This window comes from Felis catus, chromosome E3, assembly GCF_018350175.1.
Source record: "Felis catus isolate Fca126 chromosome E3, F.catus_Fca126_mat1.0, whole genome shotgun sequence".
Classification (NCBI taxonomy): domain Eukaryota; kingdom Metazoa; phylum Chordata; class Mammalia; order Carnivora; family Felidae; genus Felis; species Felis catus.
Genome location: NC_058383.1, coordinates 10,675,279 through 10,698,380, shown reverse-complemented (window position 1 = coordinate 10,698,380; position 23,102 = coordinate 10,675,279). Strand labels below are relative to the sequence as shown.

Sequence of the window (23,102 nt, the reverse complement as noted above, 5' to 3'; positions counted from 1 at the left end):
GTCAAAACTGGTGACTCACTTCAAATGCACGCCTCTGCCGCAGATCAGGGTAGCGCCCACACGGCGAGAGAACAGGGCCCCCGGGCCGTCCAGCTCAGCTCTGCCATCAGGAGGAGGGGCGGGGGGGGGGCATGCCGGGCCCACGTCACAGGGCTGCTGAGGGCACAGTGAGGGGCTCACGGCCAAGGCCGGACCAGCACCTGCCGGGATGCTGTGTTGGGGGGAGGGGGTGGTACTGGTGGGAAGAAGGGCTGGCCGGGAAGAAGGGTTGCTCTCGGGCGATGAGGGGACAGAGGCAGGCGGCCCCTCGGTGGCCCTCAGCTGCTGATTTGACCAACCGCCAGCGAGAAGAACCTGGGGTTCAACTAGCCTGTGCAGCCCCAACACGGGCCAGCGGTGCCCTGCTCGCTCGGGACCACCCCCCGGGGCCCTGAGTGGTTCCTTCAGCATCTTCCCGGCACCAGGCTCTGCGGTGGGCACTAGGGGCCCAGCCGTTGTGGACAAAACGGACAAGGCCCGTGGTCAAGGCGCTCTGGGCCGTGGCAGGAAACCGGCAGTGGAGGAGGAGGAAGTGGACTCCTGCTGTCAATCCAGGCGGTTGGAGGGGCTGGGCAGGGTGACATCAGAGGCTTCTCTCTCCGAGGAGAGCCCATGGGGCAGAGGCCTCGCGGACGGGGGGCATCGAGCTGTGGGAAGCTCTGGGGGACAGTGTCCCCTGTGCAGGGACCAGCCCGGGACACCGGAGGAGAGGACAGAAGGCGGTTGCGGCCGGGCTCGGCCAGGGAGGGAGGCACGCCGGGTGGCCTGAGGGTGGGCGGGCAGTTGACAAGGGTCTGGGGGCCGTGGGAAGGCAGGTGGGTCTTATCTCAGGTGAGATGTGAGCCTGTGGGGTGCAGGGACCTGGGTGGGGGCAGGGAGACCAAGGAAGAGGCGGGCCCTCCGTCCGAGAGAGAGGAGCCTCCCCGGGGAGGCGGTAGGATGGGGACAGATTCCGGTGTGTTTTCGAGACAGCACCGGGGACTTCCAGATGAGTCGCAGGGTTGGGGAGGAGAGAAAAACAGGGCACAAGGCTGAGTCCCAAGTTCCCGGCCTGGTCGCTGGAGAGGCAGGTGAGTGTTCACAAGGATGGGGAAGACGAGAAGAGCAGGTCAGGGACGGGGTGGGGGGTAAACAGATGAGTTCTGTCTGGGGCACGTGTGACAGGCTGACCCGTGTCCCCTAAAAGAGATACGTTCAAGTCCTGACTCCCCCGCCCCTCCCCATACCTGTGAATGTGACCTTATTTATTTTCAAAATTTTTCAAAATGTTGTTTTCCTGTTTATTTTTGAGAGAGAGAGAGAGAGAGCATGGAGGGGAGGCGCAGAGAGAGGGAGACACAGAATCGGACGTAGGCTCCAGGCTCCGAGCTGTCAGCACAGAGCCCGATGTGAGACTCGAACTCATAGACCTCAAGACCGTGACCTGAGCTGAAGTCAGACACTCAACTCACCGAGCCACCCAAGCACCCCACCTTACTTATTTATTTTAAAGTTTATTTATTTTAGTTACTTATTTTGAGAGAGCATTTTGCTCTCTAGCAAGCGTGAGTGGGGGGAAGGGCAGAGAGAGAGAGAGACAGGGAAAGAGAGAGAATCCCCAGCAGGCTCCACACTGCCAGTGTGGAGCTCGAACTCACAAACCACGAGATCATGACCTGAGCCAAAATCCAGAGTCGGATGCTTAACTGACCGAGCCACCCGGGCACCCTGAATGTGATCTTATTATTATTAATTATATTACTATGTTTATATTATTTAAAGCTGAGGTCCTTCAGACAGGATTAAGTGAGGGGAAGTCATGGGCCCTAATGGGATGTGACTGCTGTTCTTATAAGAAGAGGAGAGACACGGACACACGGAGAGAAGAGACCGTGTGAAGGCGCAGGGAGGGGCTGGGTGAGGTGGCTGCCGGCCAAGGAATGCCACGGGATGCCAGCAGCCTCCAGAACCGAAGAGAAAGGCACGGAATGGGTTCTTCTCTTGATCCTTCAGAGAGCGAACGGCCCTGCCAGCACCTTCGACTTGAGATTGCTAACCCCCAGAACGGAGAGAAAACCCCCTTCTTGTAAAGGACTAGTTGGTGGCAGCTGTTAGAGCAGCCCCGGGAAAGTAACACACGCTAAGCAGGGATGCTGCGTAAGCACTTGATCTAAGACACCAGCCACCCCTGGGCAGTGGGACGCCCCATGTGTCCCGACTGTTCTAAGTCACAGGCCCAGATGGTTCCAGCAGGGAGACTGCACAGGGGGAGACGAGCCACGGCTGGACTTTGGACCTGACCCGAGGCAAGGAACACCTCCCTGCTGGCCAAGGAGGTAGGAGGAAAGCTGGGGTGGGGGGAGGGAGGAAGAAAGTGCTTCCAGAAGGAGGCAGGGAGATGGACGGTGGTCAGTTCTGCCGGGAGGGGACATAAAGCCAGGACAGGGAACCGGTCGCTCTAACTTGTACTGTGCAGAGCAGCCTCAGTTTCCCCGGAGCAGAGGGTGCTGGACAGCAGGGGTGGAGACTGCGTGCACAGAGGGGGCTTTCGAGGGTTTAGCTGAAGGGAGGTCAGAGAAGTGGGCACGGCTGGAATAGACATGGGGCAGGGGCTCAGTTTTTGGGGTTTTGTTTTAATGTTTATTCATTTTTGACAGAGAGAGACAGAGCACAAGCAGGGGAGGGGCAGAGAGCGAGGCAGACACAGAATCCGAAGCAGGCTCCAGGCTCCGAACCGTCAGCACAGAACCTGATGCGGGGCTAACCCAAGGACCGCGAGATCATGACCTGAGCCGAAGTCAGACACTCAACCAACTGAGCCACCCAGGCGCCCCTCAGTTTGTTTTTAAGGTGGGCGCAGCCGGGGCAAGCACGTGGGGAGACTGGAAAGGGGGACCCAGAAAGGAAAAAAGAGGCCCCTGTGCAGGGGCGGGCAGGCGCTGGCGGCAGGGGCCCCAGACGGCGCCCCGGACGGAGGGCTGAGGGTGGTGGGGAGTAGAAGGGATCAGAAAAGCGTGGCTCATCGTTGGAGGAATTCCAGGCATGGATCAGAAAGGTTATCCGTGTGTGTGCTGGGGCAGGGGAGGGGCGGAAAAGGACAAAGGCAGGGCAACCAGCCCTTGGGCCCGAGCAAGTGGTTGACCAATGAGGGCCAAGGACACCAGGCCGTCATGAGCTGCTGTGACTTCAGGGAGCCCCTCACTGCACCTGGGACCCCCGTGGCCGAGGGGAACACCCACCCTCCAAGGACTTTAAGGCTGGGAAGAACTCACACTCAGAGCTGACTTAGAGCAGGGCTTCTAAACAGCCTGCACACCCGGCAGGTGAACTATTCTCCCATCTTACAGGTGAAGGGACTGAGGCACAGAGAGCGTAAATAAACTGCCCGTGATTCTTTAGCTGCTACCTGCACCTCAGGGGGATAGCGTTGAGGCCCCAGGATCCATAGGTACCTCTGAAGAGCAACATGACTTAAAGACCATAAATAATACTGCTCATGCCTTTGACCCAGTTCAGAAGCAGGTTTAACAGCTGGTGAAGCTAATACAGCTTCTGCACCGGCCTCCTCCAAGGCCCTGGGAAGGGCCCTCATAATGCATTTATAGGATCACATGATTTATAAAATCCGCAAAAGCAGTTATATTTTTTTGATATTGTCTCCTGTCCTCAAGTAAGTTCCAGCCTCCACAGTCACCCACATCCAGCATGTAATTTTTCAAAGGGTGGAGTAGGGACAGGAAGGTGACATAGCAGGTGTCCACAACAGGCACAGGGAGAAGCGAGTCCTGGGGTCGGCTGAGCCAGCTGGGTCCTGGCCGTGAGCAGTGGACCAGGCTGCAGGACCGACCCTGGAGAAGCTGCACACTCCGGTGGGACGGGGGACACGTGGGGCTCCATCCTTTCGGTAGAAGCAAACCCCGGGTGTAAATTCCTCCCCCCCACCCAGACTCCACGGATATCCTGTTTCTAGGGCAGTCTCAGTTGGTAAGTATAAATAGAGGCACGGTGGCTCAGCCAGATGAGCGTCCGACTTCGGCTCAGGTTGTGATCTCGCTGTTGGGGAGTTCAGCTGTGCTGACGGCTCAGAGCCTGGAGCCTGCTTCGGACTTGGTGTCTCCCTCTTTCTCTGCCCCTCCCCCACGTGCACATTCACACGCTCTCCCTCCCTCTCTCTTTCTCTCTCAAAAATAAATAAACATCAATAAATGAATGAATGAATGAATGAATGAATGAATGAGTGAATGGCTATTACCTCCTGGCTGTGTGACTCCAGACCGGCTGTTTCCAGGGCTGAGCTCAGTTTCCTCATCTACGAAATGGGAGGGTAACTCCCAGCTTCTAAGGCAGTGGGCCGGACCCAAAAAGAGTAGGTACAGAAAGTGTTGGGCACAGCCCCCAGCGTGAGGGACGCCCCCAAGACCGCGGTAGGAAGTCAGCAAGGCCCATCTGCTTTGGTTCCCACCAGCCCTGCTGATGGGCTAGGGCCTGGCAGAGACTTCTAGAGCAGTGCCCACCCTGTGCAGGCTTGTATGCCCCCCTGCCCACTCCCTAAAAGGGAAGCAAAGGGAGTTCCAGACAGGATCAAACTGGGGATCAACCTCCCCGCTCCTGCAACCTGAGAACCAACCAGTGCTGGCCCATAACCCCCTGAGCCTCCACTTCCCACCCCAAAGACGTCTCAGACCACACCCACGGCACTCATGGGACTCACCAGGCCCCGCGTAACTGTGAACACTTCACGTCCACCAGCTTTCTGAATGTTCTCAACGAAAGCAGCCCAAGGGTGCTTCTACGCCCATTTTGCTGAATGGACAGACGATGAATGAATGAATGAATGAATGAATGAATGAATGAAAGAAATGGAAGAGGGCAAGGCTCAGTTAAGTGACTTGCCCAGCATCACACAGGCGGGAAGTAGCAGCAAGGGCACCAACCTGTACCTGATCTCCCTATAGTGGTCAACGGCCAGCAGGTGCTCTTGACCCCCGGGCACCCCCAAGACAGCTCAGTGAGACTGTATGCCAGCTTGCCTGGGTCCCATCAGCCAGGTGGGGACGGCTTCCCGGGGAGCCGTGGCAGCAACAGTAGAGCAACGGCCCCACCACAAGGACCCTGACTAGGAAGTCACAAGTGCCCCGAGAGTCTAGCCCCCTGTCCCCGGAGCTGCCACCGCAGCCCTCTGCCTCTCCCCTGCTCCACTCTTGCCCCCTCCCATCCTTTCCTCGTCAAGCAGCAAGCGGGATGCGCTTAAAGGTGGATCTGCCCGTGCCATGGTCCCTCTGCAAATAGAGCAAAGCCCCTCCACTCCTTCAGGGTCAAGCCTACACCAGCCTCATAGGCACAATGCTGCCCAGCACCATTGCTAACAACAGCTCAGCCCTGCTACTCTTTTGTTTCTCTAGTCTGTTCCCTCGGACCAAACACCAGCCTCGGGGGATGCCCCCTACCAGGTCAAGCCTCCGTCATGGGCACTCACCCGGATCTATCAGGAAACACTGACGTCTGTCTCTCTCCCCTGATAGACAGTGAGCTGGAGGGCAGGGACCAAGTCTGGCCACGCCCTCCACCAGATCACCGAAGCGGGTAGTTCTGTCCACAGGGAAGCAGGTTGGGAAACCGGCCCCTGGGGTGGGCAGACCCCAGAGAGATCACCAGGGTAGAGAGACTCAGGAAGGCGGGCCGCGGGGGCTGGTTTGAGTCTTTGTAAGTTACTACGTAAGTTCTTAAAGTTCTCTGAGTCTCAGTTTCTCCATCCACAAAGTGGGGATAAAATTACATCACGGTGTGGGCTTGAGGATTCAACAAGGCAATGGATATAAACATTTCCTCTATTTCCCCTGCCCCTGCCCCTGCCCCAAATACCCTACCCAGAAGCCTCCAGGGGAAACCTTGGGGTTTCCTTGGGGGAAACCTTGTGTGAGGTCCTCGGGGTAGGGAGGGAGAATCCCAGGCAACAATACTTTCCTGCAGTCCCCACAAGGGGACCCTGGAGCCCCCCAAACCCTTCCCCATTCAGCCTTGGAGCTCCAGGTATATGGTCCCCATAGTCCTGCAGAAGACTGATGAACACAGTCTCCCCCACCAGCTGACTCTACCCCCACTGGCTTCTCAAACCCAAGCCCACCAGATGCCCTTCAGGGACTGCCTTGTGGGTTACTCTCTCCTTCCCAACACTGTGGTTCTTGGGGGGGGGGGGGGGACAGGGTCAGCTCTGGGGTCACCTCAGCCACCCTAACCCTGGGCTTGGTACAGCAGGAACATGACCCTGTCCTGCCATGACCTTGGCACCCCCCCCCCCCAGCCCAGCTCTGGCCCACAGCAGGTGCCAGGGAAACACTGCTTCATTCGGACTTGATGAATGAATCCAGATGATGAATCCAGACTCTAAAGGACTTGGGGGCCACTGCCCCTTCCAATGTGGCCCCAATGACAGGGACTGGCAGAGAAGAGGGGCCCCCGGCAGGAAGACTTGGCTGATGGTCCTTTTGGCTCTAAAGAGTGACCCAACTCTGTCCCCGACACCAATAGTGATCGTTGCGTTACAGCCGATTAGGTGTCTGAACTACCCAACCCTGCGGTCCTCGGCCTTTTCCTGGGGCATAGGAAATAGTATAGGCCTGGGGCATCCATGCTGGTCAACGGATAACACCATTGGGAAATACCATCGGGCGGGATCCGTGGATAAAACCAACAAGAGCTAACATGTATGGGGCACCTCCTAAGTTTCTGGCACCATCTAGAGGCATTACGCATATTCATGCATCCCAACCCATTTTACAAATGGGAAGACTGAGGTCCAGAGAGGTTGAGGCGCTCACCCAGGGTCACACGGCGACAGTCTCCAGAGCCCATTGGACCGGCATCCCCGGTCACTCCGTGTGGTTCCGATGAGGACTGGGCGTCCCAGCCCGGGCCCCCCCCCAGCCTTCCCCCCCCCAGCCTTCCCCCCCCCCAGTCTCCTCCCCCCCCACCGAGTCCCCCGGGGTCCAGCTTGCCCCTGAAGGCGGAGCGGTGGAGGCAGCACTCACCAGCACGCGGTCTCCCAGGCGCAGGTCCTTGTCGCCCCGCTTCACGGAGCCGCTGTCCGAGAGGTTGGAGCCCGACTCGTTGCCCGTCTTGACCGAGCTGTTGAGGACGCTCTCCCGCAGCGGGATGACCCGGCTGCTGAGCGGCGGCGTGGCCGTGCCCGAGTGCAGCGACAGGTTCTGGGCGGTCAGCGACTCCACCGAGTGGGCGTCGCTGCCCGAGCCCTCGGCCGTGGGCTGCCGGGTCAGCTTGGAGGGCCGCGTGAAGATGCCCTGCAGGGCCGGGCACTCAAAGTAGCGCACGCCGCCCACCGCGCCGTCGTTCTTGCCCACCGGGTCGTCCAGCACCACGCCGGCCCACTGGCCCGGCGCGAACTGCGTCTCGCCCAGGTACTGCACCACGCCCGGCTTCACGCCGTTCACCCACACCCGCTCGCCCACCGCGAAGTCCCCCAGGAAGTCATCGCCCACCTCGGCCGCCTTGGGGCCCGGCTTCTCGGCGGCGGGGGGGGCGGCAGCGGTGGCGGCCGGGCCCGAGGCCTGCTTGTGCAGGGGGGAGCCTGCGGGGCGGGAGAGAGGCAGCGGTCAGGGCTCCGGGGTGCGCGGTGGGAGCCGGGAGGCGCCCCCCGTGCCGGCTGACGGATGGGGAAACTGAGGCACGCACGGCGGGGGGGGGGGGGGGTGCCGCGCGGCCTTGGGCGTCCCCGAGGTCTCTCCCTATCTCCCAATCCCTCCAGAAGGTTCAAGGATTAAAAAAAAGCTCAGGGGGCACCTGGGTGGCCCAGTCGGTTAAGCGTCCGACTCGACTGCAGCTCAGGTCTTGCTCTCACGGCTCTGTGAGTTCGAGCCCCGAGTCGGGCTTGTGCGCCGACCAAGCGGAGCCTGCTTGGGATTCCTCCCTCTCTCCTTCTCTCTGCCCCTCACCCGCTTGCGCGCACTAAGTCTCTCTCAAAAATAAATAAGGAAACTTAAAAAAAAAAAAAAAAGGCAAACTCAGGAAAGCACCTTCTCAGAGCCTCACCTTTCACAGCTCAGGGTCACTCAGGATCGAGGGCCAGGAATGAACCCATTCTCGAGGGTTACAAACTGCCACCTCCCCCTCCCAGCAGGCTCAGGCTCCTGGCTGTTAACCTGAGACCATTCATGGCCCGCCACCAAGGGGAAGTGGTCTCTGTGTCCCCCACCCTGCACCCCAGCCAGCTTGGGGCCCAATACAAACGGCTCCAACCCATTCCTTGACAGCTGGGGACAGCCACAGACACCTTGGGGCAAGGAAGGAGCCAGAAAAGCCTCTTGCTCTGCTGCTGAGTCTCCCCTCCCTGAGCTGCAGCCCAAAGCATCAGGACTGCATAGACCAGGAAAAGGGGGGAGGGGGAGGTGCATGGGAGACAAGTCCTTCACTTCCAACATCTTGGGGCTGACCTCTGGGCTCTCTGTGCCCTGACCCAGCCCCTCTTTAGAAGAAGAATGACCCTGAGGCTCAGAGAGGCCAGGGCCTTGCCCAGAGTCACACAGCAGAAATGGGACTCAAACCCAGGGAAGGGGCCTGCCCCCTGGGCCCGGACCCTGACATGCTATAGACGAGGACGTGGAAGGCAAGAGAAGCAACTTGCTCAAGGTCACTCACGAAAAGACAAAGCAGGACTTGAACCCACATGCCTTACGTGTATCTGGGCCCCACGCAGGGCCTCCTGTGCTACGGGGCTCAGGAAACTTCCCCATTTGCACCACGAGGTCTGGAGGCTGCCCCCCACTTCCTGCCAGACTCAGCATCAGGCAGAGAAGGACCCACCTTTCTCTGCTCCAGAGGCTGATGCGTTTGTGAAACAGTGATGCGTATGTTTCTAGTCCTTTCCAGGGGCAGCCAGTGAGGGGCTACAGGGAAGCAGCTCCCACCAGCATCCTCCTTTCAGCCACCGCCAAGAGACCCTGGGCCCAGGCCTGGCAAGAAGCTCAGGACTGGAAGCCAGAGCTTCTAGGCGCTGGGGAAGCCACGTAACTCCAAGGCCCAGCCCGAAGTCAAGACCAAGCATGTGGTTCTCTCTCTGGGGCACTGGTGGCGGGAATGGGGAAGCACGTGGCACCCGAGGCCTGGACAGCCGGGATGGGGGGGGGGGGTCCTGACAAAGGGGACCTCTCAACTGTGGACTGGGCTCTTGGGAGATCAACGGGCTCCGTTGCTGAACTTGACTAACAACCACGGTGATCAACCCACTAACTGATGCTCTCTGTGCTAAGGGCCTGACATACAGTAGCCTGTCTGACCTTCACGGTTAATCCTGTGAAGTCATTTTGTTATCCCCCCTTTACAGATGAGGAAAACTGAGGCTCAGAGAGATCAAGCACTTTTACCTAGGTTGCCTGGCTAGAGGCCTCTGGCTCTTGGTGTAGGGTACACACATATATTAAACCAAAAATAGAGCACTAAGCACCTGCCAAGCCAAGCATCAAACTACAATCACCCCAAATCTTGGACTCCCTTGAATGAACCCGTTTTCCAGAATCTGGCCAAACCCTACAGTTCCTTATAAGCAGGGAACAATCTTGTCTTTTACTCCGTCCCATGTAGAGACGTCCCCTTTGCTTCCTGTTAAGAGAAGACCCCTAGGCGGGACCCTGGAAGGGCCCCCCCCCCCCCAGGCTCTCTTCCACCACTGAGATGCCATGAGGCAGAGGCCTAGCCCCACCTGGGTCTCCTCCTCACCTGCACCTTGGTTTCTGGGGCTGTTCTCGGTGCCTGGCCCAAGCAAGGGCACAGTGAGGGCTGACTGTGATGTTATTTTGATAACAATGATTTACACGAAGACTAAAGAATTAAAAAAAAAAAAATTAAGGGACACTTGGGTGACCCTGCCCATTGAGTGTCTGACTCTCGGTTTCAGCTCAGGTCATGATCATGGTTCGTGGGTTCGAGCCCCGCATCGGGCTCTGTGCTGACAGTGTGGAGCCTGCTTGGGATTCTCTCTCTCCCCTTCTCTCTCTGCCCCTCCCCTGCTCACGTGCTCTCTCTCAAAATAAATAAGTGAACTTTAAAAAGTATTTTTAAACATTTAAGAACCACAAAGGGTCCCAGGAGGCAGAAGAAGGGCTCCCAGGCAGGTTCTGGTGACCTTGGGAACCCCACAGCGGTTCTCCCACTCATCAGATCAGGCGGGCACCTTCCTTAGGAAAAGCCACTCCGAAAAGCAGCCGGAGGAAGCCACATATTGGAGTATGGCCCAGCCCTGGCCCCCGTCATAACCATGCCCAAGGTGCTGTGGTCCATCAACGAAAAGAGTCGGGCAGCTACCGGTCTGGATCAACGGGCTGGATACTTTCCCCACGTTACATTCTTTTTTATTTTTTTAAAGTTTATTTATTTATTTTGAGACAGAGACAGCATGAGTCGGGGAGGGGCAGAGAGAAAGGAAAGAGGGAATCCCAAGCAGGCTCTGCACTACCAGCACAGGACCCGATGTGGACTCCAAGTCATGGAACCACGAGATCGTGACCTGAGCTGAAATCAAGAGTTGGATGTTTAAACGACTGAAGGGCTCCCTGGGTGGCTCAGTCAGTTGAGCGTCCGCCTTTGGCTCAGGTCATGATCTCACGGTTTGTGGGTTCGAGCCCCACATCGGGCTCTGGGCTGGCAGCTCGGAGCCTGGAGCCTGCTTCGGATTCTGTGTCTCCTTCTCTCTCTGCCCCTCCCCTGCTCACGCTTTGTCTCACTCTGTTTCTCAAAAATAAATAAATGTAAAAAAAAAATTTTTTTTTTAACGACTGAGCCATCCAGGCGCCCCCTCTACGTTACATTCTTATCATGCATGCAGATGCTCTTGTCCAAAGTTACCCAGGCAGGAGTCAGGCCCAGCTGGTCTGGCTCAGAGCCCTCCCCCTCAACAGCTCTCCCACAAGGCTCGCGTGTGTGGCACCTGCCCTTCCAGTATCTGTTTCTAGAACACGTGCCTGTGCCCAGCGGCTCCATGATGTCTGCTAACTGGCCTGGGCAGCTGTGATGCAGGTGAGCACCTGTGCCTACCCGGCCTCTTTGCTCAGAGCACAGAGGAGGGTCCCGGGTCGAGGGGGACCCAGTGTGGCTCTTCTCGGTCAGAAGCTGCCCACACAGCTGTCCTCCCCAGCTGTCCCGAGTCAGGCAGACCCTCAGGTAATCTTTCTTCCCCACCCGCCCCTTCTAAGGTCATAGGCCCAGAGACCAGTTGTTCTAACAGCTGCCAAAATCCAGGTCCCAAGCCCGTGGCGACGGGGCGCGGGGGTTTTGCTTCATTTTTCCTCTTCGGTGCCCTCGGCGGCCCCAGCCTCACAGGACAAACCCTCATCAAATTCCCCCCTCACACCAGGAAGCTCCCAGAGACCAGGGCTTGGGGAGGCATGGAAAACAGGGATAGAGTCCCTTCCATCCAGGGAGCCAGGCCTGGCCAAGCCCCTTCCTGGACCTACACCTGTTTCCCCACAGGACGGCAAAGGGCGAGGGCAGAGCGGCCAGGACCTGACAGTTTGTGCATCCCTCCCTGTTCTCCCAGGGCTGTCAGACCTGGCTGGCTCTCCCCTCACACCCACCGTCACACCCACCGGACTCTGAGGCAGGTTCCAGAAGCTCCCTGACGGCAGGGCCTGCCCTGCCTCCCGCCCTCAGAGCCTCTGCACAGAGCAGCCTGGCCCGGCAAGCCCCCACGAAAGCGAAAGGCGGCAACAGACTTAAACCGCATTCGAGCACTTGGTCCTTTCCCCAGACTCCAGGCACGAGGGAATCTACTGCCGGTTTCAAGTTCAAAGCAGGACTTTGAAAAAAGGGCTAAGGGGCGTGGGGTGGGGTGGTGGCAGCTGGCGGCCTGTTGCAGCGGAGGTGGGAGGACGCACCCGCCCCTCCCCCGGCAGGGACTTGGGTCCCACCCTGCCTCAGGAGGAGGGGACAGGCCTTCCAAACCCCAGCTCCTAGGGACCCAGTTCTCTGAGCACCCAGGGTCAGATGCTAGGGACTACAGGCACGGCCAAATGGGGGCTCACACCGGGGTGGGGTCCAGACAACAAGAGAACCGCAGCCACAACTCAGCTGGCCACCTCCCTGACTAGAAGGAACTAGATCCGTGGGGGCCTGGGGCTGGGGAGGGAAGGGTCACTGTTCTAGCTAGGAACACTCTTCTCCCTCTAGAGGCAAACTCCTGTCCCCCTTCGGTCTCCCCAGGGACCCGCCTCCCAGCATCGCTCGCCTCTCCTCCGGTCACTGGCTCCCCATGTGCGCCACGAACACCCCCCAGCCCGCAAAATGACAGCTTCCTCTGTGCGGTCGGCTCAGAGCCTGGAGCCTGCTTTGGATTCTGGGTCTCCCTGTGCCTCTGCCCCTCTCCTGCTCACGCTCTATCACTGTCTTTCTCTCTCAAAAATAAATAAACATTAAAAAAAAAATTTTTTTTTTGAACAAAAATAATTAGCTCTCCAGGAGAACAATAATCCTGATTTGTAGAGTTTGCCGATTTCCATAACGTAAATTCTCCCACCATGGTCAATTTCAAGCTAGCAGCATGATGTCACTGAACACGGATGTGGAAAGAGATCATATGGTGTTTCTACCACAGAGCAATAACCTTAAAAACACAGATACTATAAAATCCTACCTGTAGTAAAACAGTAATATTTCACCAGTGATAAAATGGTGGTATAAACACTACTAAAAGCACTAGCAGAAGTCATGAGTTTTGAGTATTTATGACCTATGTTTTTAATAGAATTTATTAAATTGTAAGGTCACACAATCTAATTTTTTAGGGGAAGGCTGCCTTTAACATCTGGCTCGTAAAATTCCTGACAATTTCACCATGGGTTCTTGTGAGCCAATATGGGCCGGTGCCACTCCACACCCTGGACAGGTGGCCAGCCTCAAAACCCACCAAAATTCTCTACAGACGCCCTGAATGACAGGCAGGACAGAAGGCACACAAGCACCAAGTCTCTGACCCGCCTCCAGTGCAGGGAGTAGGAGGGGAGGGGTGAGCTGCAGGAGGTCAGGACCTGGGGAGCCCTGATCTACACGGTGCCCTGCCCCCTACGATCTAACCCACGATCTAACCCACGCCTACGCCTTTAGCTACTTACACGCTGCCACACCCCTGCCTTCCTGAAAGACGTGAATACATTCTCCTCGTAAAAGATCCAAATGACACAGGAAGATATAGTAGTTGGGCCCCAATTTCTCTCTCCAGTCCAGATCCCTTCCCTGCTGCCAGACCTGCCCCTTCCAGCAGCTGCCCCTTCCAGACCTGCCCCTTCCAGCAGCATCCCCTCAACGTCCCCTGGGATCCCTCACACTTGACGTTCTGAACCACACTGATCCCCTCTCCAAGAGTGCCTCCTCTGTACCCCTCATCTCTGGCGTGCATCCCCAACACCCACTTAGACCACAAATCTTCCTTGCTCTTTCCCCTACTGTTACCCCCAATCCAATTATTCATCAGATCTCGCAATTCCACAGAAGAAATAACTCTGAAATCCACACCTCCCTCTAGGGTCTCAGAGGTCCCTCCCGAGATCAGGCCTGCGAGATTCCACACAGCTTGCCGCAGAAACCTCCAGAAGGGTCTCTCTCAGCCTCCAGCACCCCCTGCCCTGTTTCACCCCTCTCCAAAGCCATCCGGGACCCCCGCTAAACACAAACCCACTCGCGTCATCACCCCCCACCCTGGTCATTTCAACTCTAGACGGGGAATACTTTCTAGTTTAACCTTGGACGGGTACAATGAGCCTGTGTTAATTTGGTTAATAAAATGTTTTAAAAGTGAAATACAATATTTTCAATGAGAAAAAATTAAGTAGGGAGTGTCATCTTTGGTCCATTTCCCAAAGAAATAATTTAAACAAAGAAACAGACATACTGACTTGTCATTCACAAGAGAGACAACAACAGAAATCCCTGGGGGCACCTGGCTGGCTCAGCTGGTGGAGCATGCGACTCTTTGACCTCAAGGTTGTGAGTTCAAGCCCCATGCTGGGTGTAGAGATGACTTAAACATAAAAAAAAAAATCTTAAACAACAGCAACAAGACCCTGAATCTAAGTGCCCCCAAATACGGAAGCAGTTATATAAATTATGGTCAAGTCTTTCAGATTCTTTTTTTAAAAAAAATTTTGTAACGTTTATTTTTTTTTTTAATTTTTTTTTTACCGTTTATTTATTTTTGAGACAGAGAGAGACAGAGCATGAATGGGGGAAGGGCAGAGAGAGAGGGAGACACAGAATCGGAAGCAGGCTCCAGGCTCTGAGCCATCAGCCCAGAGCCCGACGTGGGGCTCGAACTCACCGACCGCGAGATCGTGACCTGAGCTGAAGTCGGACGCTTAACCGACTGAGCCACCCAGGCGCCCCTGTTTATTTTTGAGAGAGAGAGAGAGGGAGAGAGAGAGAGAGAGAGAGAGACAGAGCATACGTGGGGGAGGGGCAGAGAGAGAGGGAGACACAGAATCTGAAGCAGGTTCCAGGCTCCGAGCTGTCAGCACGCCCCAAGTCTTTCAGATTCTTGAGCAACTTTAAAAATACTTCTCCCAGGTTATACAGAAAGGTGTTTCTGACACGATACTTGGGCAGAAAGGAGGGCTCAAGGGGCGCCTGGGTGGCTCATTCGATGACACGTCCAACTTCGGCTCAGGTCATGACCTCGCGGTCTGTGGGTTCAAGCCCCTTGTCGTCGGGCTCTGTGCTGACGGCTCAGAGCCGGGAGCCTGCTTCAGGTTCTATGTCTCCCTCTCTCTCTGCTTCTTCCCCACTCATGCTCTCTCTCTCTCTGGCTCTCTCAAAAACAAATAAACATTAAAAACAAATTTGTTTAAAAAAAGAAAGAGTGTCCTAACATAGACATGGATGCCTAGATGTGGGTGGTGGGAAGAGAAAACGCGATAAAAAGATACCAACTTTACAAAAACACAAGAGGGGCCTTGCAGGGCCTCACAGACACGGTATGTCATGAACTGAAGGGTGTAATGAAGTCTGCCCTCTGTCCCCGAAGGCCAGAGGGAAAAAAGCATGCCGATGTAAGACCCAGTCCCCCAAGGAAGCAAGCATTCCCTAAATGTTCTACAGACCATAGTTCCACAAAGGGATAACAGATATTATGAACATAAACACTGAACCTCCAAATTCAAAGAAGATTGAGAAATTGCAGCTTAAATAAAGTTGAGGTTACTTTGCTGCAGGACTTGTCAGGGCCTTTAACGTGCTCATGAGCACCATGACTGCTTAAAGGAGGTGACGATAGGATTCGTCATCCAAAACCAGACACCCTGAAGAGAAAGGAGGTGTTATCACTATAGCGTCGTGCCATGACCACAGACATAAACTAGGGCTGTCCCAGACGGAACGGTCACCCTGGCATTTTCCTCTCCGTGTCACCTAAGGATACCCTGCCTGTCCATCACAGCAGCTCCAACATTGTTCACTGGCACAGCCGCTCTACAGGACTCCGTTTTCCCTTGGTTTGCACAGGCTGCCTCCCAGTCTGCTAGGGTATACATCTGAGTCCCACACCGACTCCCCTCTCCATCCTCGGAGCCTGGGACCAGGCCGAAACGCAGACTGGCCACAACACTGACCTCCCCTCCCCGGGGGCCCCAAAGCAACATGACATAAATGCACCACAAACCCCAAAGCAGCCTTGTGCTCTAAGCCCTCTCCTGTCCCCAGCAGATGCTCAAGGCGGAGGTTACGAAGGAAGGGACAGGGTCCCCGTCGCATTCCTCAAGGGTGCCGGCTTTCCCACCGCGAACCTCCCAGTCCAGTCCACTCCCCAGTCAGTCCTTCTGACAGAACCAGCTAATGTGGCCTCCAGGGAGGACTGAGTCCACCCCCCTCCCCTGGGCCCCCCCTCTGTGGCCGCACAGGCCCGGCATCCACCTGCTACACTGCCTTCAGCCATCCCTCTCCGAAGAAGGAACCCTCTATCAGCCCACTCCAAGGTTGTGCCCCGTCCCAAGGGTTGCTCACTGTTCCTTCCTGAGCCGAATTGAACTCAGAAGTCCCCTTCGGTTCCCCCTACTCCCGAACCAGGAGGACAGAGCCCCCACCCACAGACTCAGGTGGGGACCCAGGAGGAGAAAGATGTGGGAGGCTTACCCTGGAAAGAGCAGAGCCAGCTCCCCATGGAGAAGCCCTGCTCCGGCCACAGCACGGCAGACAGGCGCGGGCAAGATGGGCCCCTGCGCGTCCCCCCCACCCCGGGTCGATACTGGGCGACGTCAGGAGCATTAGGAGGCTGCCCCACCCCCCACCTGCCCTGCAGCCCAGCCACAGCAAAGCTCAGCTTGGCTTTCCCCATCCTGATGCCATTAAAAAGTTTAGGATGTGGTTAGGGGAGGAGGGTTGGAGAAGCTGACCTTGAAGGGAGATGAGTGCTGCCTGGGGCAGGATCAAAGGCGGGAGGTCTGTCCCCGTTCTGCCCAGGTTTGCACGGCATCTGGGACAAGTCACTGAAAACACGGGCAGGATGCCACCTGCTCTCCCAGGGAGCCGGGCACCAAGGTGAAAGACATAATCGTCCAGGAGTGGAGTAGGGTAGGGCCAGTGCCTAAGGCTACAGGCCAGCTCCAGGCTCTGCCGGCCCCATCTCGGGCACAGCAGGCTGGCTCCCGTGTCTGCAGCGCCCACAGGGGATGAAGGACATCGGGCCCCAGTTCCATAAGCCAAAACGCTCTGGGACCAGCCCTGTGCAGGCCCTTTCGGGGGGATCACAGTATAGGAGGTGAATCCTCTAAGCCCCGTGTGGCCCGCTCCCTGCCTGAGGGGAGCTCCCATGCACACTCATCCTTGACCTCCTATGTCCTGGGTCCCCAGCGTGAGGAAAGGCCACAGGCGCACTGGGGGACAGCTGTGACCAGCCTACGGAGAACAGATCACTCTTCCCACTTGCCAGCTGCCCAAGACAGGAGGCGAGTGTGCGGGGCTGGGACTGAACTGGGGGTCCCGGCCACGCCTTCCCTGTGGCAGGGCGGCAGGTACCGGCGGCCTGAGCCAGCTTCAGCCCCAGCCCAGAGTCTCCATCCCAGCGCCACCACTCCCTGGCCCTGTTATTCTGGGCAACTTCGATGACAGCTGAAGCCTCAGTTTTCCCATCTTTAAAATGAGAGGAAGAGTTATCCCACTGGGTTGTTACTGAGCAGAAACATGGTCAGACGCCTGCTTGTGAAGTAGAGGGTGGCAAATGCCGAGCCTTCTAAATGAGATGCCTCGGGGGCCGGGCCACAGTACAGGGGGTGGGAGAGGCCCCTCAGGGACCTGCAGGGGAGGGGCAGGGGCCGAGGGAGCACGGCAGTGACCTAGGATCGGTCCCTTGGCCCAGCAGCCCCGAGCCTCCCCATGTCACCGTGGCCAATCTTGCTGGCCTGGCCTGCCTCCACCTGGCGCCCAGAAGCAGGCCCCAGGGAAGGGCTGAGGGCCCCTATCTGTCCCTTCTCTCCCACCATCACGGGGTCCTGGTGGACCCTGCCTGATCCCCACAGGCGGCTCCTGACTTGAAGGGAGGGCTGTTCCCCAGCAGCCAAGACTGCCGCCAGCCTAGAGGCCTGGACCCCCTTCTCCCTGCTCAGGCCCAGGATACATTGCAAAGCCCCAGGCGGCCCTGGCACCAGCTTCCAGCTCTCTGCTGGGGCCCTGGGGCCCCAGCGCCTCCCCTGACCCATTCCCAATACTCCCCCCTCGCCCACTCGAGGTGCTCTCCAGCCCCCAGGCATCTCAAGACTCAGGACCTTTGCAGACGCTATTCCCTCTGCCTGGATGCTCTTCCCCTAACCTCAGCTGGGTTGGTTCCTGCTTGTGGCTCAGATCTTTGTACCAATGTTACCTCCGGAGCGAGACCCTCCCTGACAGTCTGATCTGAAGCAGCTGCCAGGGGTGTGCCCCATCCTGTCTGGCCGCGCTGTCCCTGACCTCTCCAGTCTCTGCCCACTGGTGGGGCCCAGACCCCGCCCTCCTGCACACCTGCCGTTATGACCAGCTCTGGGCCCCCTCCCGCCCTCCCCCCGGGAAGACAGTCCCCCTCCAATGGCCCCCTTGTTCCTGCCGCTTCCTGTGTGTCACAGCTCTGGGGACTGACACAGCTCCCCTCCCCTCCCCAATCTCCACAGGGCGGGAGGTAGGGGCATCAGTCCAGGCCCGGCCCTTGGCCAGACCCTCTGCCCGGAGGCTGAGCTCATGCTTTGGGAGGCAGCCATTGCCCGATTCCCAGAGCAGAGCCTAGTACCCCCTCAGTCCCCCACCCCAGGCTCCAGCCTCCGCCAGACTCACCTCTGAGGCCCCAGTGTCCCCCACACAGGGTCCCAGCCTCCTGCAGGGGTGGGCAGATGGCCAGTGCCATGGGGGAGGTGAGGGAGCCTGAGGAGCCGGTGGGGGGGGGGGGGTTGGTGAGGATGACACTGTTCTCTTCTTCTACCTGCCCCTCCCCCTCTCCAGAGACCGGGGGAGGGACAAAAGCAGCTGTGGGCCTCACAAATCTTCCTTCCCTGCTCACCAGGCCAATTGCTCTGGGCTCCCTGCTCCCTCCCTGAGCCTGGACATCTTGCTCTGACCTGCAAAGGCAGCAAAGGCAGCGGGTGCCAGGGACAGAGGGAGGGGAGCGCCGAGCCCAGCTGTAGACTAGCGCCGGGCATGGGCGGGCACCGTTCTGCGATCAATCGGGCATTCACTGAGCCGCTCCTCCTCTCCCTGGAACAGTCCTGCAGGGCGGGGGGCCCAGGCAGAGTCAGAGCACCCAGCCCCCACCCTCAGGGGCTCCCAGACCACCCTGCGGTGTGACTAGGAAGCAGCCCGTATGCCAGACCGTGTGGCCCTTTCCCATGTCCCGCGAAAGCCTACGTCGCCCTTCGAGATGATGCAAAGACCGTGTGGCAGTGCAGCGGGAGACAAGGGGTATGGAAAAGTGACACCTAGGTTTGGGCACAGCCCGTGATTTCACCGCTTCAAACAGTAAGTGCGAGAGGAAAAAAGACTGGAAGGAAATCTGCCACGGTGGTGGCTGTGACTGGGTGAAATGGAAGGGAGGTGGGTGCCTGACACTTAGAAATTTTTCAGTGAGGAGACCCTGGATGGGGAAAGGGACAGAAAGGAGTCTTTAATGAGTTTTGTAGCTTGCAGGCCCTTCACACTCGTTAACTCTCTGGATCCCACCAGAGAGAGGTTATCATCCCATCTGGGGCTCAGAGAGGTTAAGTAACTCTTCCAGGGTCACACAGCGGAGGCAGTCAGAAGGGGCATTAAGGGCTGGATCAGAGCCAGAATTCAGGCCCCTGTTGATCAGGGAGGGAGAAATGATGAAAATAACCCCAGAAGGTGCTACGGGGCTCTCTCTCCAGTAGACAAGAGGGTGAGGCCTGGCTGGTGACCTTCTCCAGAGAGGGGGCTACACAACCCCCACCTCCTCACCCCCTACTGGCCCAAGCTCAGCCCACATAGTGCCTTTGCCCATGCTCTTCCTCCACTGCCGGCCGGCCTTCCTTCTCCGCTCCATGTTTCAATTCCTCCCATCCTGAAGGCTGAGTTCATTCCACCTCCTCTGGGAAGCCTTCCCTGATGGCCCACTCTTGGCGGTCAGCCCCCTGACCTCTCCCAGCCCTGGCAGCGAGCGCAGGCATCCTCTCCCGGGCGGCCACATATGCCTCCCTCGATGGTCTCACCACCCGGCTCAGAACCCCCACAATCTGTCCTCCGCACAGCGGGCTGAGGGATGTGAGCGCCCGGCCATTCCTCCAACAGCTCCCGTCACTCTGAAAACAAACCCAAAACTCCTGCCCTCCGCAATCTGCCTCTCCCGCCCTCCCAACCCCACGTCAGACTCCTCTCCACCCAGACTTGTCTCCCTTCCTTCTCTAACCACGCCTCAAACCAAGTCCGCGCCTGCCTCAGGGCCTTTGCATCACTCTGTCTACCTGGAACATCCTTTCCCCTTCATTTCCTCTCTCCGGCCTCTTCGCAGTGCTCAGGAAGGCCTCCCATGAGTAAAGGAGGCTTTGCCACGTTGGAAAGCAAGTCTGGGCCTCCAACAGGCAAGCCCTGCTGGCAGGGGCCTGTGCATGGGCCACACCGTGCAACTTCCTTACCCTCCCACCCCGGCTGTCGGTCTCTGCCGGGGCCCTGGTTCTGCCAGCTCAAACCTTCCCTGACCCCACCCAGGGCCCAGATTGCCTAGTCTGGTCTCTGGCTATTACTTTTTGTCTCCCTGAACTTCTATTCCAATCAGATGGCACGGACAGTGCCTTACCCTGCCAGCTGCAGCATAATCAAAGCAAGGATTTGTGCCCCAGGACATTCATCACAACATCATTTATCAAAGTGAAAAATAGGAAAGAATCATCCCCAACTGCAAAGGACGGGTTAAGAACGTTTCCACTTCTTTTTTTTATCATATTCCTTTTGATTTGAAACAATGGCTTCCCATTGTTATTATGACAGAAGCGAAATGACTCGGACAACCCCAAGCTGTCCCCACCCTGGCCCACGCTCTCCCACCAGCACACTTGTCACTGGCCACATGCCAGTCTCTTGCCATGCGTTGTTCTGCCACTGGACCTTTGCACGAGCTGTCCCCTCTGCCCAAAATACCCTCCCCTTTCCAACTAGTAAACTATCACCCTCCAGACCTCAGCTCACATGTCCCCCTCCTCGGGGCTGACCTCCCAGACCTGGTCGGTCCCCAGTTCTAGCATCTCATGACACTCAGCCTCCCCCCTGCCAGACCGGCAGCCCCGAGGGCTGGGCCCACATCCATTTTTGCTCAGAATGAGAACTCTGATGGCTAAGACCGTGTCAACAAAGCAGGCCTTTGACTTGTATTTGTTGAATGGACAGGATATTCTACGGCCATTAAAAACGCCACGGAAAAATCCGCTTGATCACATTAAAAGAAAAAAAAAAGCAGATTTTCAAATCACACACACAGCATGACGGCAGACAATTCAGAAAAGAAGGAGAACATAAACCGAAGGACCAGTCTGGCCGGTAGGGGGTGGGATTACAGGCAATTTAACCTCTGCATCAAACTTCCTAAATATTCCACCCGGGACCACCTCACTTGCACCGTCACACAAGCAGACAGCTGTCCTCTATCCATCTGCTGTCGGGGCCGGTGCCCCCAGCCTCCAGCCTCCGGCCCCGGCCCTCACGTCCGCCCACCAGCAGGAAGACGAGGGGTCAGACACGGGAAGGCTGAAGGGCGGGGTTCTGGGTGGCAGACAAGAAGGCGGGCGGAAGATGGGGCCGACTCACTAGGAGGATCCCAGGGGCCCCTGTCCCCGAGGGCAGCCAGCAGTCGTCCCGCCTCCCAGTCGGGGAGCATGAGACGGAGCGATGCACATAAAGCATCCATCGGTGCCCGGTGCTAGTTGACTATGAGAAGGATCGCAGCGGGACAGAAAGAAGAACTTCCACGTACCGTTAGCCCCCCCGCCCAGCGGCTCTTCCAGAAGAAGCACTCCCCACGCCCGGCCCCTCACCCACCACCTCCGGCCCCGCGCACCTTCCTTGGAGCCGGTGGCCACCGCGGCAGCCGACACCGCGGCCGACCCAGTGGACGTCCGGCCCACGGGGCTCGAGTGCTTCCCCCCGCGGCCGGGGGGCTTCAGGCCGCTGGGCTTCTGCATGGTGGGGCCACTCGGCGTGTGGATAAAGGTCCGCGGGGTCACGTCCTCTCCGTCATCCTCATTCACCTGCAGGCAGACGAGAGGGATCGTGTCACAATGTCACCACCTGTCGGGGCACGCCGATGGTGACGCAGCAGGATTCCTGCACCCCCTACCCAGTGGGCCAGGGACCACCCCACCCCTTTTCCCTAGACAGGGAAACCGAGGCCCTGAGCAGCAGCAGCAAGCGTGGGCCCAGTGTGGCCTGCCCGACATGTGTCCTGGTCCGCGGGCCCCCGAGGTCGGGTGTGCTCTCTCTGCCCACCTTCTGGGCCCGGGAGGCGAGAGTCAGGAGCAAGCTGGCTTGGCGGGGTGGGGGTGGGGGGGACGGTCTGTCGCAACAGCTGTATTAGCCCCTGCAGCATTCCATCAGGACCACACAGGTCGGCCCAGCCACCGACGGCTGAGTGTGGCGCTCACAGAGCACGGGCCGGTACGGATTCTGGCACACGAGGCCAGCCGGGGGCAGGGCGGGGGCGGGTGTCACTCTTTGATGGCCCCTAGACCCTCTAGGACCAGCCAATGATTCACATCTCTCCCGATGCAGGCTGGACAGGGGGACACCTAATTCAATCACGGTTCCACCCTGTCACCCCAGAGCCCCTGTGCCCACCCTCCCAGCACCTGCCCACTCCACGCCAGGGGTGGGGGCTCGTGCACACAGACGCCTAAGCCTGCCTCGGCCCCCTGCCCGGATGGACTTACCATGCCCTCTGCCCGCCCTCCACCATCACAGCCCCTGCCTTTCCAAGCAAGCAGAGGACAGGATAGGAACACAGACGCGGCAGCGTTTGACAAAGGTGCGTCCTGACACAAGAAAGCCTCGTCTCCAAGGCAATCGACTCAGGGCACCAGATGCCGGCAAGAGGGGGCTGGCTGGCTGCGGGGGGACTGGAGGAGAGGCGGGCAAGACAGACCCGCTGTCCCCTGGCCGCCCCCTCCGCTTTCCCGCGCACACACCCCCTCTTGTACCCGATGTTCATGGAGGGCTCACCAGGGGCCAGGCCCTGTCCTGTCCCAGAGCTGCGGGGCTCTGTCTGGGGAGCACGCTGTCCACTCAGGAGACAGGATACAGAGCACCGCCAGACGGGTAGAGGATTCTGGGCAAAAGCATCCCCCCCGGGGACCTTGGGAAGAAGGAAATCAGGGTCCTCTGGTTGCTGAACTCTGGGGCGGTAGGAGATGCTCGTCTAGCCACCTCCTTACCTGTCCGTGGACCCAGAATGTTCCTCCCTTTCAGAGAACCTTTCCTCCGCTCTTGATCTGTAACACTTCTATAAACTTTTTGATTTTTTTTTAAGGTTTATTTATTTTTGAGAGAAAGAGACAGAACGTGGGCCGGAGATAGGCAGAGAGAGACGGAGGAAGACACAATCCGAAGCAGGCTCCAGGCCCTGAGCTGTCAGCACA

The 23,102-nt window shown here is 57.9% G+C and overlaps 1 protein-coding gene across 6 annotated transcripts in view; it reads right to left on the bottom strand.

Annotated features, from left to right (window-relative positions):
• The window catches only part of CLIP2 (CAP-Gly domain containing linker protein 2), a 75,370-nt gene that overhangs the window by 32,766 nt on the left and 19,502 nt on the right, over nucleotides 1-23,102 (bottom strand). For 5 of the 6 annotated variants that reach the window (XM_023246988.2, XM_023246990.2, XM_023246989.2 and 2 more), the window contains 2 exons: nucleotides 21,530-21,719; nucleotides 7,047-7,603 (listed from right to left, as the gene is read on the bottom strand). In XM_023246988.2, the coding sequence (XP_023102756.2) occupies nucleotides 7,047-7,603; nucleotides 21,530-21,653 (681 nt within the window). In that variant the 5' untranslated portion in view covers nucleotides 21,654-21,719. Of the gene's footprint in view, nucleotides 1-7,046; nucleotides 7,604-18,306; nucleotides 18,392-21,529; nucleotides 21,720-23,102 lie in introns of those variants that run through there. The other variant, XM_045047373.1, reaches the window with a different exon arrangement.